At 35.3% G+C, this 16570-nt stretch overlaps 1 protein-coding gene across 4 annotated transcripts in view; it reads left to right on the forward strand.

Moving 5' to 3' along the window:
• slmb (beta-transducin repeat containing E3 ubiquitin protein ligase slmb) overlaps positions 1 to 16570 on the forward strand; it is a 120046-nt gene that overhangs the window by 98150 nt on the left and 5326 nt on the right. For all 4 annotated transcript variants that reach the window (XM_083142978.1, XM_083142980.1, XM_083142979.1 and 1 more), the window contains exon 11: positions 15618 to 15660. In XM_083142978.1, the coding sequence (XP_082999104.1) occupies positions 15618 to 15624 (7 nt within the window). In that variant the 3' untranslated portion in view covers positions 15625 to 15660. The remainder of the gene's footprint in view (positions 1 to 15617; positions 15661 to 16570) is intronic.

The following is a 16570-nucleotide window of genomic DNA, read 5'->3' on the forward strand; positions in this document are numbered from 1 at the left end:
AATTTATTAGTCAAAATTTTATAGTAGTACAAAATGGCTTGCATTCTTTATTCATAGTAATACGATTTGTGTGGCCTTTTTCATTGTGTAAGTTGTGTTAGGACAAGAAAATTTGCTTCTTTTCTCTTGTCTGTTTTATCAGTTAAAATGTTAGTTTGGTAATGGTGTTTTGGCTCCATGTAACAATTGCAATACTTTATGGCTTTGGTTACCAGTATGTACTGTGGTTTTTATACTGCTTCCTAATTTCGAAATAGGCAAGAATAAAGTATTTGTCTCGTATCAATTCATCTTCTGTAGTCACATATTTCTGAATGTTTCATGCTTGCAGGAATTTCTAGTAGTCTAACGTATACCAGAAATTTGCTTCAAATGCAAGAAAACACATTTTACGGGAAAGTATACATTCTTACCTTGGAGCATATTGGTAAATGTTTATGCCTTGTAAGCATGGGTGCCCTGCCCGGGTTTGATCCCTGATGAAGGCACATTGTGGCTCGAATGCCACTTTTAGCGTAGGTCCAGTCTTTTGGCCTCATTTTCCATAAGAAACTGAAATTAAATTCACCTTTGCCAAAGTTCTCTCTATCTCAGGGTTCTCAACTTTCTATGCATTTTAAGTCATACATCTAAGGGTGTTGATACTGTTCTCTCTGTACCATTCACGTATCAGGTTGATGCTTGATTATGGATGTGTGTGTTTGTCGGTCCATCCTTCTTGGCTTCGTATCCTTGACACCATTCATCATGCTAGTATTTGTTCGTGTTCCGTTGCATTTTGCACCAGTCCTGTTGTCAGTTTGTGTGGAGTCAGATCAATTACTGTCTTCAGACAGCAACTTATTCTTAACTACTACCTCCATTTACACTCTATACCTTTACATCCATCATACCACACTGTCTCAGGTGAGAGAGGACTGACTATGTACGGGCTAAATCCTCATGCCACAAAACCTTTTGGTGTTCATCCAGACGAGATCCTTTCAGCACTTGGTATTGAATGTAATCGACCTGGTGTATCTCCACTTATTCCATCTCTCCCCACTTAAGAATTTTCTGTACCTTTCATTGAAACATCTCTAACTGGAAGGAAGAAAGAGAAAGACGAAAGGCAGAAACACGTATGGTGAAATACCAGCAGATCTGTTTAGAACTTTGATCCCAGTACCACAATTTTACTGTGTTTTATGCAGATGGGTCCAAGTAAGTCAAATCAAGTTGGTTGTGCCTTTTGCTGTGGACTCTCAAAGTTCCAGTTACTTGTTACATGATGCCTGTTGCATCTACCTGACAAAATTGTATGCAATCCTAAAGGCACTGGATGTTGCTGTCTGACTGATTTCCAGGCATCCTGTAGTGCAGTGTAGCCTTCAACTACTTGTGTTCTTATCTGCTAGATCCCTAGTGACGGTATAAAGGAACAAAACTGCCAATGCTGCCATCAATTCTGTTGATGCAGATGGTGATATTTTTATACACCTTCTGCCAGCTAGGGACCTGCAGAAAGTTTTTGTTGCTCCCATCTTTACACGTGGCAGGAAGATTGGGATGCGGATAACAATCTTCACGCTATCAAGACCACCATTGATGCATTCCATTCCTCGCATCATTGCTATGGTTTAACTTGGCTTCGAAGTGGACACACCTGTCTCACATATCATCATTTGCTGCAAGGGCTGGACCCTGCACTGTGCTGTCTGTAATGTTGTTTTAAATGTTCGGCACATCCTTCTCTAATTTACAGATTTTAAGTTCCTCTGACCAAGTTTTAATCTTCTCGACTGTTGATCATTCATGTTAGAAGTGATGACAGGGTTCTTACTAATGTTTTTAGCTTTTTTAGAAGAGCAGGCTTTTTCCACTCTCTCTAAGGACGTTTTTTAGTGTCCTTACCTTTTTAATGCATTGTTGATCTGCACAAGTCCCTTTACAACAGTGCACTTGTAACGTTTCTCGAGGCTTTTTACACATCTTTTTATAACACTCAGGTGAGGATTTTAGATAAGACTTTTCCCCATATACATTAAAGGGAGCAAACTGACCATATGTGGTGAAGCACCCAGAAATTCTTAATTCATTCATTTATTTTAGTCTCACCCAGCTTATCTGTGCACAATGTGAATTTAACCTTACCTCTGTTAAAATCTGGATAAAAACCTAAACCGCTGAACATTTTTGGCTGTTTACTTTTGAGTGTTGTTTTTATCCAGACTAATTTACCAAAAAATGGGGGGGTTTGTTTTCCACAGTAGTAAATAAATGTAATGAAAAATATGATTGCTTGTCACGTGTTCAGTACACATGCATACTGTTATGAAGAAGAAAGACATTCGATTGTTTAATGTTCTCATTCAGCACATACCTATGTTGGATGATAATGAATGTTCTGTTGCCTAACACTTACTTTTCTGCTACGTTTCTCAGTAAATTCATACACATCAATGATTGTGTTCTGGTTGTATGGCCAGAAAAATTAGTACAAACTGCCTTCCTTGAAACACTTCATTCATGATAATGGTGTTTGCCAGTTGTAGTACTTTTAAGGGTGGAACAGATTACTTGATTATTTATTGGTATTGAATGATTTTAGCGTAACAGTTGATTAGTAAAATTGACGATAATTCTACCAATTTAGTATTTCCAGAAATTGCATGTAACTGCAAAATTTTGACACTTTATTATTTTATGAATTGTGTGTCTGTCTGGTTTTGTAAAGTAAATGTCTAAATATGCAGTTTCTATTTCAAAGCAAAATCCATTGCAGTTAGCACAACATTCATGAAAAAGGTGAATTAAACATTCACATTTCTTATTAAGTATATCTGTTTTATATTGTGCCAGTTTTACTAAATTGGTGTTTTTATTGATGTTAGCAAAACAGGGTTCTGTGTTCGATTCCGTGTGGAGGCACATAGTGGTTCGGATCCCACTTAAACTGTAGGTCCAGTTCCGATTAGCCTTACTGTGCATAAAGTCGACTTAAAACACCAAATCAATCAATAGCAAAAAAAAAAAAAACAAAAAAAACACCTAATTAATTTTTATGAAGGATGGTCAAATTAATTGGTGCTGTATAGGTATTTGCATATTCATTTTAAGAATAAAATTGCAGGTAATTTTAGAGATTTGACACTTCCATAAGTAGCCTGAATTTCAGTGTACAATTCTGAGGTTCATTTTTACATTCATTACAATTTTATGAATACTGGACACATAAAGGAACATAATTCATGTACCCCAGTTTTGTAAAATAAATTTTGTGCATCTATGATAGCATAGTGGTAATGTTATCACTCTACAATCATGGTCCTGGGGTTGTTCCCCAGTGGAGACACATGGTATTGTGATTTCGATCCCACTTTAAACTGTAGATTGAGTCCTGATCAACCTGTCTGAGCTGGGGTTAAAACAAACTCTGACATGGGGTTAAAACAAACTCTGACAAACATTTTGTAATATTTTAGCATACACCTATTTGTAATATTTTAGCATACACCTATTTGTAATGCAAAATTGATTGCACTGAGCTTGTTACATAGAGTAATTAAGAAGTTTGAACCATGTAGTTTCTTAATTTAATATTGGATCAGCAGAACACACAATTATTGGTAATTTTATGTATGTATTTTATCGGCATTGGTTCATATTTTTATACAAACTTGCTCTTTCAACAGTTTTCATCAGTCGAGTATGTTTTAATTTTTGCTTTTTTTAACAATCCTTATGCTTACAGCTAGTATTTGATTAATATATAATACACTAGGTTAAAAAGTCATTTATGGGTCTGGTCTGCATGTGATACAAGAGATTTAGTGAGGTATGCCTGTATTCCTTTCTAGCTGTTTGTCTGTTGTTCTCGTATGCATGGGTATCCATCCCCCACCCCCTTTTTCTTTGCTTTAGGTGTTAGGCTTTTATGTTTTATGTTATGCACTCTGTTACTTAAGTCTACTCAAGTATGTCTGTGTGCATGATACTATCACTGTCTTAAGTTTTTTTTAATATTTTCTTTTTTTGAATTTTAATGTAAATTCTTCTCTTTACACTACTTCCTTCTATCTTGTAAGATGTGAAGTGATACAAGCTAAATGAATGTTACTTGGAATTTATGTACCCATGGAGTCGTGGTTACAGAATTTTCAGGAAAACATTGAAGTCTTATCAAAAGTGAAATTTGTTGCTATAAATGATTTTTACTTTTTTTTAATGCCGTTTGTGTGGAAGTGATAAAACTGGAAGTCCATCACTTGTGATTTGTTATATGTTTATTTGTAGTTGATATATATTTTGAAGCAAAATATACAGTGTGTTTCAAAAGTCACACAACTTTAATGAAAACTGGGGGAGGGGAAGGCCCCAAGCACAAGATATTTTAAAATTCTTTTGATTGCCTTTTCAGTCTGTACAGGCAAGAACTGCCTCAAGGTCAAGTTTTTATTTTATTTTTTTTATTTCAGAATGCCAGTTTTGCATTTGTCTGATTGGAGCCATTGTTGTCTGTGTTGGCTACCAATAACGGTCATGGCAACACTTAACGATTTTATGGGCAAAGTTGAAAAGTTATGCTTTAGTGCCATAACACTGCCAGCCAGAATTTGGTCAGAACCTGCATGCAATATGTACTCTGATACTGACCATGTACCCACATGGAAAATCGTAAATCACAATTTTGCTCTGAAATAGAACATCTGAACAGATTCTTTGTTGCATCTGGCTGCCCTGGTTTATCTTTTCCATGCTCCATTCAGGCTGTATGGTTATCACATGAGTAGCTTAAGGCTCAACTGGACCTTTGGCAGCCGTAAGGGCATTTTTTTTTCAAATTTTCCTCTTCATGCGAAAAACCGCTGTGATATTCCAAAATATTAAGAATTACATATGCATAGAGCATTGATGTGAATTTTTGTGTAGTTTACTTCCGCTGTTATCTAGATATTCTCAAAAGTTTTGCAATTACGTAAGTATATTAAATTATTGATAATATCTAGATAACAGTGAAAGCAAACTACATGAAAATTCACATCAATGCTCTAGAAGGAATTCTAAGCATATGCAATTTTTCATATTTTCGAATATCAGGTTTTTCGAAAGAGGAAAATTTGAAAAAAATCGCCCGTACAGCTGCCAAAGGTCCAGTCAAACCTTAACTCTAGAGATGTAATCTAAGCAACAAAATTTGTTATCGAAAGTAATTAATTTGATTTTTCATGCAGTTTATGGCACTAACATGACACTGCACATTACTCATATTAGTCTCAAGTCACAAATTAGCATGACATCAGTCAGTCATGAAACTGTGAATTGTAATCCTATGATAATTTCTTTCCCCACTTTCCTCCTCTGAAATTGGCATCATGAAAAAAAATGTCTGCATTTTTTTTATTAATTTCTTCAATTTCGTGTTTGAAATAAACTGGCAATGAAGAATTTTTATAAACATATCAATGGATGAAGTTTTATAATGCAAAAAGTCCAGTCTGAATATCTTTCTTCTTTTTCATGTTATAAGTGATCAAAATTAGGGTTGTGCGACTTTCGAAACACACTGTATGTGTAGGCAAGTGAAACTGTTCAGAACAGAAAATAGCATTTCCCCTTTAATAATTTTCTATACAGCCAGCATTACTACACCAGAAAATAAATAAAACCGTAATGAAAATGCTGTCACTAAAATTTATAAAAATGGTGCAGAAGTCCAATAATTAAATCCATAATAATTAGTTACAATGTCAGTATCAGTCTGCAGGGTAAAAATATATTCTGGTGTATTCTTGCATTGCCACAGTCACCTTTGCATAATATTATTTTAGGGTTCCATCTAGAAAATCAGCAGTAAGGATATCAAACCTGAAATGAATATTTATCTTGCTACTAGGCATCGACCAATATGAAATATTGGCCAATAACAACAAAGTCCTGATGTAAAAATTGTTAATGGCAAATATTTTACTCGTCCAATATAAAGTGCAATGCTCCATGAAGAACCTGAATGGTTCATCAACTTCCTTAGATACATGTATGACAAGGTAGCAACAGTTGGTTTTCTATTTACATATTTACTTTGCGAAGCCAGGGTATGTTCATAAAATAACAAAATGTCATAATTTTGCACTAAGTTACAGCCTACGTATTGAAGTGAAACGTCAGTGGAAGCTCTCTCTGTTTTCCATATTAAGAGACTGGGATTACAGTTCTCGCTCAACTGCATATTGAACACAGCCGTCTAACACATGGTCACTTCTTGCAAGGGATGGACCCTCCCATTTGTCATGTGGGTAATGTTGTTTTAAGTATTTGGCATATTCTTGTTGAAGTCTGCTTTCCTCAGGCAGACTTTTAATCTCCGCAGCTGTTTGTCATCCCTGTTGGGAGATGACAGCAGTGTTTTATCAAACGCTTTTAGCTTTTTGTGAAGAACCGGAGTCTTCCACTGTCCGTGAGGAAGATTTTAGTTTATTCTTACTTTTTAATGTGTTGTGTTTGTCTTGTGCAGGTCCCATTGTAACCTCGCACTTTTAACTTTTCTGAAGGAGCTTTTTACACCGCTTGTTTTAAATTTTTAAGTAAGAAATTTAGAAAAGGGGATATTTCCCTATATACATTGAAGGGTGCAAAATGGCCATATGTGCCAATCCACTCAACAATTCTAATTCAATGAATCAACCTTCTTGGGAGCAAGGAATTTACTAATCAGATGTAATAACACTGTGTTGAGGAATGTACACTGCTAGCATCCACGTGAGGTTGAGTTGATTTTTAAGTCTAGAAAGGCTAATCGGGACTGGACTTCAGTTTAAAGTGGGAACGGAACCACAAAGTGCCTCCACTGGGTATTGAATCTGCGACCCTTGATTATAGGGAAACAGACATTACCAGTCTGCCTTCGGAGAGGCCCAAAGTGCCTTCGAATAAGTTAACATCCATGCTTTCATCTTTACTGAAACGTGATAGATTGTCTTTAGTAGCATCTAATTTTATGATGGAATTAGTTATCTATGTAAGTTAACATCCATCCTTTCATCTTTACTGAAACGTGATAGATTGTCTTTAGTAGCATCTAATTTTATGATGGAATTAGTTATCTAAGGTTTTGCACACATAATTTAGACTTTGGTTGCATGAAACCAATTACAGCATTGAAGAGAAACCCTGGCAAATGATGTGTGCTGATAAGGTCCTTGTCCAGCTTTGTCACCTTATCACAAGGTAGAATAACATGAGAGAACTTGTGGCAATGCAATACTTTGAAATGCCAATGTTTTATCAACTTTTTTTTGGACAGTAAAAGCGGAGAAGGAATGTCCACATCTTGGATTAGCACAATTACTACCTTGTTGACTGGAGACTGCCAAACACCATATTGTCCATATGGCAATACTTAAGCTGACCAACTTACTTCAGTTTCTATGTTCTATCTGTTATTTGATGAGATCATGGAACACCATGTCTTGACTAGACTGTTTTATATGCACTGTCACGGTGTTCGCTATGATGCTAGTGGTCCCATGTTCGAATCCCTGCCTGGGCATTGGTGTTTGCAAGTGTGCCTTCATCACATCATCGTCATCATTGCAAATAGCCAAAAGTGACAGAAAAGCAATGCTAAATAACATAAATAAAATCAATCTGATTTAGATGCACTAAAAATAGCAAAAAAAAAAGACCATAGAAACATTAAAAATAGGCAAAATAAGAAGTGAACATGTACTGCAGTTATGAAAATAATTGTTCTGTTCTACTATTGAAATGAAATAAAAAGTAAAATTTCCACACAAACAAAACAAATTACGTAAATTTATCCATTTTTATTGCAAGTGTTACATGAAAACTGCTTAAATTAATTTGTTCCAATATTTAACTAATTTTTTTTAAAAAAGATATCCAACAGTTAAAGTCCTAGGTTTATCTGTATGTGCTAGTCTGAATGTTGAAAAGCCAATGTATCATGACACAAGAAGAATGAATTTCATGTTGGGAAACAGTTGTACATACACACACAGTTCCATTTTTCAAATGGAAAAACATCACATTTGGCTGAAGCAAGCAAGTTCTCAAAAATTCGCAATGTATGCATTTGATGTGCCAAAATGTGCAATATTTACGCCGAGTGGAGCCTCGTTTTTACATTCTTTAGGATACCAATGGAAACCATATAATGCAGGCAAATTTAAAATGTGGGAATGTAAAATTGGGGCTCCACTGCATGTCATTTCATTTACTTACATTTTTATCAAAGACAACAATTATTTTTTTAATAATGCATTTTTAATAAAACATTCATTTGCATAATAAATCATCAGTTTATTCATGACAATTACAATTTGCTTTGTACTTGAAGGTGTTGCTTGGAAAAATTTTGTCCTGTTCTCTGATGTGGAAATATGCCTAGCCACAGCAAAATACAACCAGCCATAGTTTATTAAATGCAAGCAAAAATGTCCATTCATTAAGCACATGAAGGTTACCAAATAGGAAATCAGCATAGTTGAAGATGATTCAAAAATCCATGTGTGTTAAGGTTACTTAAAGATACTATTGAGATTTGTTTAGAAAGTATTTGAAAAGCCCAGTTATCTATCTGTACCAGTTCACAGTTAAGCACTGCTCCACATGAGAGATTTTGCTGCAATCAATTTGCAACGAATTCGCAGAGCATCGGGCTAGACTCAAGTTTCTATGTACTAACTGATTTTCAAGGTAATGCTCCACAGCAGACATTGCCAAACGATCAAGCTTGAGCTTCTGCTTGTTTGTGGAGATGCGACTTGTGTACAGAGGCCTGCATGAGACCCAAAAGAAAACCTGTCCGCAAGGAGTCTCGCTTAAAATAATATATAGCACACTCGTCGAACCAGGTGTTGGACATTGCGTAAGCGAGCTTCCCTGAACAAGAATCCACAGGCCTTGAAGCCTGCCAGGTTTTTCTCTCTACCCGGTAGTTGCAGGAGAACTAAAAAGTCATGAGAGATTAGAGGTAGTTCCATCAATCTGACATGAGCACCAATGTCAGTGTAGTCAACAGCATTAAATTTCACTACGCTTGGAGACATTTGAGGTTGTTAGTCGCAGGGTCCTTGAGGTTGTATAACTTCTCAAATTAGTTTATATCATTCTCAAACTGACTACCACATATTCTCCAAATTTGTTTTGAAGGTCTGAAATAGGTGTGTGTGTGTTGTTCATTTTATGTGTAAAAACCTTTTGGTATGTAAATACTGATTTCATGATGTATTTTATGGATCTTGAAATCTTAATTCTTCTCAGTTTCATTTTATGTAGTTTGTTTGTTTGAAATGTGTGGGCAAGCACTGCTGCTATTTGCACCCATCTCAAGATATGAACTAACAATTATTTACATTGTTTTACTATCAATGCAGTCTGTAGAACTAGATAACTCTCAACAACGTGAGTGAACGACTATTTGTTGAAATAGATGGCAATATGCAAAAACCTTGTGTGATGTAAATGCTGATTTCATACTGGTAATGTGCTGATTGCTCACAATTAAATACAAACTAAAGGTTAAAAGATTAAAAATCAGTAACTTACGTGTGTGAGCATGAGATTTTTTGAACTACATTTCGAATGTTATACTACCTAAACATCGTTTCAACCTGAAGAAGGAGGTAATATAACCTTCGAAACATAGTTCAAAAAATCTCATGCTCACACATGTAAGTTACTGATTTTTAATCTTTTAACCTTTAGTTTGTAAATACTGATTTCATGATGTATTTTATGGACCCCCATGCTTTAGTGTTCAGCATCACGTGATCTCAGGAATCACCTAAGTTGAGGAAAAAATTCCCTTCAGAATGAAATTTACGAAAACATTAGAAGCTATGTTTGTGCCATAGAGGGCATAATAACACTAACTAAGCAAGTCATGATAGTATAACTTTTCAAAAAGGGGAGGGGATATCTTGAACAACTAATTCGGATATTGCATTTGCAAAATTACACTAGAGAGAAAATCTGGGGCAAGATTTTTCAGTTCTTAGAAAAATAGTTTAATATAGAAAAGTACCATCCACACAATGTTCCAAAAATGTATTTACGATGGCACTTTTTGCGAAACATTGTTCGTACTCTTTACAGGTGTCAGTAATGCAAATGTTTTCTACCATGGAATAAATCTATGCAGTTGAATGCAATTTAAACGTGATGAACATTTCAAATGCTCCTTGAATAGTTTGTTTAGAATCTAAAAGTTGGCAACAGTGACTGCATGACTCGTGTATCTGGAGAGGCTGCAAAACCGGAATAAGAGTTTGATGTAGAGAAGCCACGTCGGTTCTTGGAAGCTTGCAAGACCTGACAGTTACCCTTGGGCTTTCGATGCTTGATGCTTCAAAATTAAGGCACCCAGTTCGTACTTGCTAGGTGGGAGGAGGAGGATAGATCGGCTCGGCAACCACATGGTCATAGTAAGCAAAACTGGCCAATGTGCAGGGCTTATCTTAGGTCTAGTTCGCTACACCCTGCAAGTGCTGACAGAAATCTAAAGGGAAACTTCTGTGCATAGTCGTTACGTTGTCGCCTTGTAATCAATGGGTCCCGGATTCGATACCCAGTAGAGGCACATAATGGTTTGGATCCCACTTTAAACTGTAGTCCAGTCCCAATTAGCCTTTTATGCATAAAATGAATTTAAAACAAAACCTCATGCTGATTGCACCCCTACTACAAGCAATGAGGAATCTGGTTGAAATTTTGAGAAGCAATGATAACACACTAATGCACTAGAATCATTCAGTCTCCCATGAAACTAATGCTAGATAGTGATGATCACTTGAGTACCAATAAAAATGAAGTTTAGCATACTAATCAACAAAGCTGAAAAATAAAAAAGACCCTTGTGTGTCCATCCACCTGTGTCAACTATGGCTATTTAAGTAACTACCTGGCCTCCTCGATGGCATAGTAACTTCGTCGCCTTGTAATCAATGGGTCCCGGGTTCAATACCTGATGGAGGCACATAGTGGTTCGGATTCCACTCGAAGTTGTAGGTCTAGTCCCAATTAGCCTTACTGTTCATAAAGTGGACTTAAAATACAAACTCAATCGATCAGTACTAAATTTTGATGAATTGAAGACTAAAATTGGTAAACGCTGTAAATGCCACAATAATTCAAACACAGTTTTCCACGTTAAACTGTGAAATGTGCAAAGATTTATAATGTGGTAAACGTGAAATGTGTAGTAGTTCAAAGGGCATGTAAAGAGGTCACTAGTGTGCATGTTCTTACGGGCCGATGTGCGGAACGATGCGATTTCCCAACACTTTCGCTTTTGGCACTTGGAACATTTACCACTTTTAGTCCTCAATTGATAAACATACCAAATAGTAGCTGAAGGCACGATAAATTAACTTGATCAACCTGTCTAAGTGAGAAACAACATCAATCTAAATTGACTTCTCTGTATCGCAGAAACTAGTAAATGTGAAGATTAAATTTTGTTCAATATCTTGCAGATAGAAGTTTAATGGAACACACATTTTTTATAGGTTAATTGCGAAGAAACATGGACAATTGTGAATTACGTAAATTTGTTTCATGAGAAACTTGTTAATTCGAAATATCCAATTCTCTGTTAGTTCAAACAGTTCTACCGTATTTACTCATGTATAATGCGCACTTTTTCCCAAAATGTTTGCCCCCACAAACTGTGGTGCATATTGTGCATGGAATAATTTGGGACAGTCAACATGAAATCGTACAGGGTTATTCCATGATTTTGTAACACTTGCATTGATTTTTCATGTTTACGGAACCCTATCATGTTATATATCGTTGTAAAGCTTGAATCCTGCAGTTTCTGAATATGGCAACAGTATTCCATTCAAGATAGCGACACTAATGTGAAATGTGGTTGAAATAAGCTCATCACTAGGGCTAGGATTTTTATGACCTAAAAATTACCAAAATATGCTCGTAAGACCTAAAATTTTACAAAATATGCACTATAATTTTAAGAATATGCCCTAATAACTGGACTGTTTCAAACATCAATACTTAACGTATGCTGAGATATTTTCACATATGTACTATTTTTAGTGTATTTTATGGGCCCTGAGTTGCAATGCACAATGAATACTTTCTGTAAATTTTCAAATAAAAATAAAAAAGATTTTGGTGGCCAAAAAAAAAACCTCGAGTGAACATGGGAGTAAGAATGAATCTACTTCGGAAATGACTGTATATTTCTTGAAAAATCGGAAATATGCTGAATATAACCGAAAATCAATCAAAATATGCTCTAACATATTTTGGCATATTTGGTATATATGCCAAAATATGCCCTTCTAAAGCACCTGAATTCAATTAGTTTCTTCACAATATGAATTTCTATATATTTAGGGAACACATCACCCTTACCAAAAAAATATGCTAAGTCATGAAAATCCTATCCCTACTCATCACAAAATGAAGGAACGTTCTGATTTTTATGGTACTTGGGATGAAAGAAAAGATAAGGAAAATGTAATAATAATTATAATGTATTACTGGCCAAATAGTATTTTGGTGCTAACTGCTAGTTTGAGGGCCGTCAATTTGCCTGGTATAAATGTTACGTTAGTCATTGAAAAAGTATATATTTTGAAGTTTTATTTTGAAAAAGTAAAGAAGGAATGAGCAAAACCACATATAATAGTTTGAAGGCAATGTCCCACAATTTTTCACTGTGTAATGTAATGTTCTGCGACACCAAGAAAAGCAGTGCCATTATTGTTTACACAAGAGGATATTCCCCTTGTGATCAACATAGAAAAGGTGAATGGAATCATTGAACAGATATGATGTCATTCAATCTTGATCGGCATAGCGGCAGCTTTATGACCTACAACTATGAAAGTCATTTCTTGAAACTAGACAGATTAATCAGTACTTTATCGTAACAGCTGAAATTTCCTTGAGTAACTTGTAATTTGGTGCAGAAGTCTAGTATTTTGGTTTTTTTTTATGAATATGAAGGTGTAATTCATGTACTCTGGTTTGTAAAATAAGTCTGTTGCTTTAATCAAAACCCATCAGAGTTACCTTAGTACATGCATTCGTTCAGGAGTTATGTATAAACTTTCAGGTTTATCACGGAACATTTGAAATTTTGTATAGAATCTGCTATCAGTTAGGAAATTTTATATGCGCGTTATAAATATTGTTAAAAATTTCATATTGGTCCATGACTACATTTCGTATGGAAGTGCGACGATATTAGATGAGCATTAGTAGAATCAAAAAACAAACAGTATGTAAGAAAAAATACAAATTTCGACATAACATCTGATTCTGGCCTGACAGTCAGAAAAATCTGCCAGGAACCTGTGTTCTGTTAAAGGAAAATTGAAAACCCTACATAAAACATTCTTCTGTATGTGTGGCTCAAATCCTGGGTGTTCTTTGTTTTGACCAAATTTGTTTACATTAGCAAATATTGCTATCTGTGCTTGTAACAATGAATGAGACCTGAAAGATTATGATGTTGTGATTGTAAGTTGACACCAAACATTAGAAATTCCATTGTGATAATATATTACATACACCATTTTCTTAATGTTTCCATAGTGGGAATCTCGATTTTATGTTCCCAGGTTTTACGTTTTACCACATTAAACAACCAATCTTGATGGTCCCAACTTACCAAATTTTCCTGGATTTTACATTTTCTCGCATTGTTTTTTTTTTCTTTTCCAACTTGGTCATCTGAAAAACATAAAATCGAGGTTTATGCAGCAAACAACAAATAAAGAGTTTTATTAGGACATTCACATCATACATGTTCAGGGTATTATTGCAGTCTCCTTATGCAAGACATGCAATAAAGTACTGGTAGCCCTTATTTCAGATGGTCTGTTGTATGAAATTCCCTTTCCTTGTGTTCTCTTATCTAGTAATAACCTTGTTTTAGAATTTTAGTAAATATAACTGATAACTAAAAATGGCACATTTCCTTCTAAAAACGAATGCAAAAATATGCCACTCCATCAAACTTGGTTCGTTAGACGTGATTTAATCAGAGTTTAGATTCTGATATATTTAGTTACTCAAGAAAGCACATTGTATTTTGTTTTTAAGATTTTTCATGCCTCTTGTTTTCTTTGTTGAAAGTGACTTCAGTTGATTTTTCAATGTGGGTAACTTACGGAAAGAGAATGCAGTCGATTTCAAATATTCTCATTGCTGTTGATGGTGAGCAAAGTCACCCTATACGAAAAAGCATTATCAGAAGATGCTGTCATCTAGTGTGTGGCATTCTAACTCTTTTCCCAAAGAAATAACTTGCTTTCATTCTGAAAAAATGAAAAAACTGTCCTGCCATGTGTATGAAAACAACAATGGCAAGAAGGATGATTTATCCGCTCAGTGGTCTGCCCAAGATATTTGAAAGGCTGTGGGGGTACATATACTTTTTTAGTAGTCTGTCCTCATTTTGCTATCTTTTCCTGCTTTTGACATTATCTCTTTTAAGGAATACCAGACCAAAAGGAGGTAGTTATGACCCCTATCCACCCCCCCTCTCCTCCCTGGTCACTGTATTCACTTCAATAACAAGGAAAATCAAACACCAAGGAGGACTCCCAGCTATGGCCATTTGTTCAAAGAATAGTGGTAGAATTCATATTTTAGAATTCTTTTATTTTACAAATTTATGCACTTCTGAAAATTTCCCTAAAAAACTAAGCAACAAAGCTACATCAGTGTGCCAGAATCCCGCAGGGAAAGAGTTAAATATTAGAATTTGAAGTTTATATGATTTTGATACATTCCAGGTGTGTGCCATTAAGCATTAGTGGAATCATCAGGGCTGAACTTATACCACTTTGAACTAATACTAATACCGCTGCTGATGCTCTTACAGATTCACACCAATACTTGAAAATTACAACAATTCAAAAGTACAGCATGTCCCAAAATGATTATGAGGGTTTCATAGTCATTTAATTTCCCTTAGTAACCATCGACAAATGTTGTTATTGGACGGAAGATCACTTCCAAATTGCCACCTAAAAGCTCGCTGAACTGAAACAGCAGAACCACACCTTGCAAATTCAATGACACAAAAAGACTTCTGACGGGAGTCGCCATCTTGTAATATACCTAGGCCATTGGGACTGATGGGAAACAAGTGATAGGTTAGCCAACTTCAACAGCCGTTGTTATCATACATGTACGATATAAACATTCACCTTCGTCTGTTGCAATATACCAACAACTTGAAACCCCGATAATTATTTTGGGACAGTGTATTTATAAATTTTAAAATATTCACAATTTCACAGAGAATAATTTAATAACATTAATTTCTCCCCTCAATGTTGGAAAAATAATAAAATTTGTTCATTTTCCAGGCCATTTAAACTCTGAAAGTGTTGCACACCATTTGTTTCCATTCCATGAGACACTCTGACCCGAGAAAAGTATTAGCTGGAATTTGTGTTTAACATTCCAGCTGATACTGATAACTATATAGAGGCATTGGCTCAGCCCTAGTAATAATTATTCATAGCATTGTATGAAATAACCTGATAGGAATTTTTTGAACATGCTTTAAGTTTTCTGTTGCTCTAGCAAACCATATAACAGTATAGTTTAATAGTGGATTTCTTTTACAGTTTTTGAGTGACCAATCCAGGGGAGAGCAACTTTGACAGAGAGGTAGGTCCTAGAGGTATGGTACAAACTATAGATTTAGTTCAGTATTTTCTCCCCACATTGAGAATAGTCTTGTACTTGGATACATAATAGCAAGAAGACTTTTGTTGTCCCACTTAACTGAGGGAGGTACAAAAGAGACTTAATAAACCAAAACCAGGAATATATTTTCCTTTTATTATTGCTATTTTTTAGTCTTACTAAAAAGACATACAAAAAAATTGCATTAAATTATTTTTATTGCATTATTGTATATCAGCCTGGTTATGGAGCCAAATAGTGTATGTTTAAATGCAGAAAATTTCTAATGAAAAGTGGTTCCCAATGACACTAAATACTCTTCTCATACATAAGAAGAGTTTCATTAATACTAATACTAGTTGTCATTTAATTAAACAAATAAAGATATTTAAAAGTAGTAGTTGTAACCTCAATCTTTGCATAATTTTGCCTTTCATATGAAACAGTAGTCATATTTTTCCCTTCTGAAATAAAATTGATAATATACATCATGCTTACAAAAGAACAACAAAGTCCCATGACATTGTCATCTCAACTGGTAATGACAAACCATTGTGAGAACTGAGAAATAATATGAGGGGATATCAAAAAGTAATTGAGTAAATTTTTTACAGCCAAACGGAAATATATTCACAAACACTCAAAATATTCATTGAACATTACTGTACTTTTCCACATAACATCCATTCACATTTATACATTTGTCCCACCTTGACACCAGTTTTTGAATGCCCATGCAGTAGAAATCGTTCGGCTGGATGCATAACCAACGACACATAGCTGTTACAACGTCCATGTCGCAGCTGAAGTGTTTGCCGGCAAGGTGTTCCTTCAGTGGGCTGAACAGGTGAAAGTCTGATGGGGCCAGGTCTGGACTGTATGATGGATGCTT

Source organism: Lepisma saccharinum, chromosome 21, assembly GCF_977018435.1.
Source record: "Lepisma saccharinum chromosome 21, izLepSacc3.1, whole genome shotgun sequence".
Lineage (NCBI taxonomy): Eukaryota > Metazoa > Arthropoda > Insecta > Zygentoma > Lepismatidae > Lepisma > Lepisma saccharinum.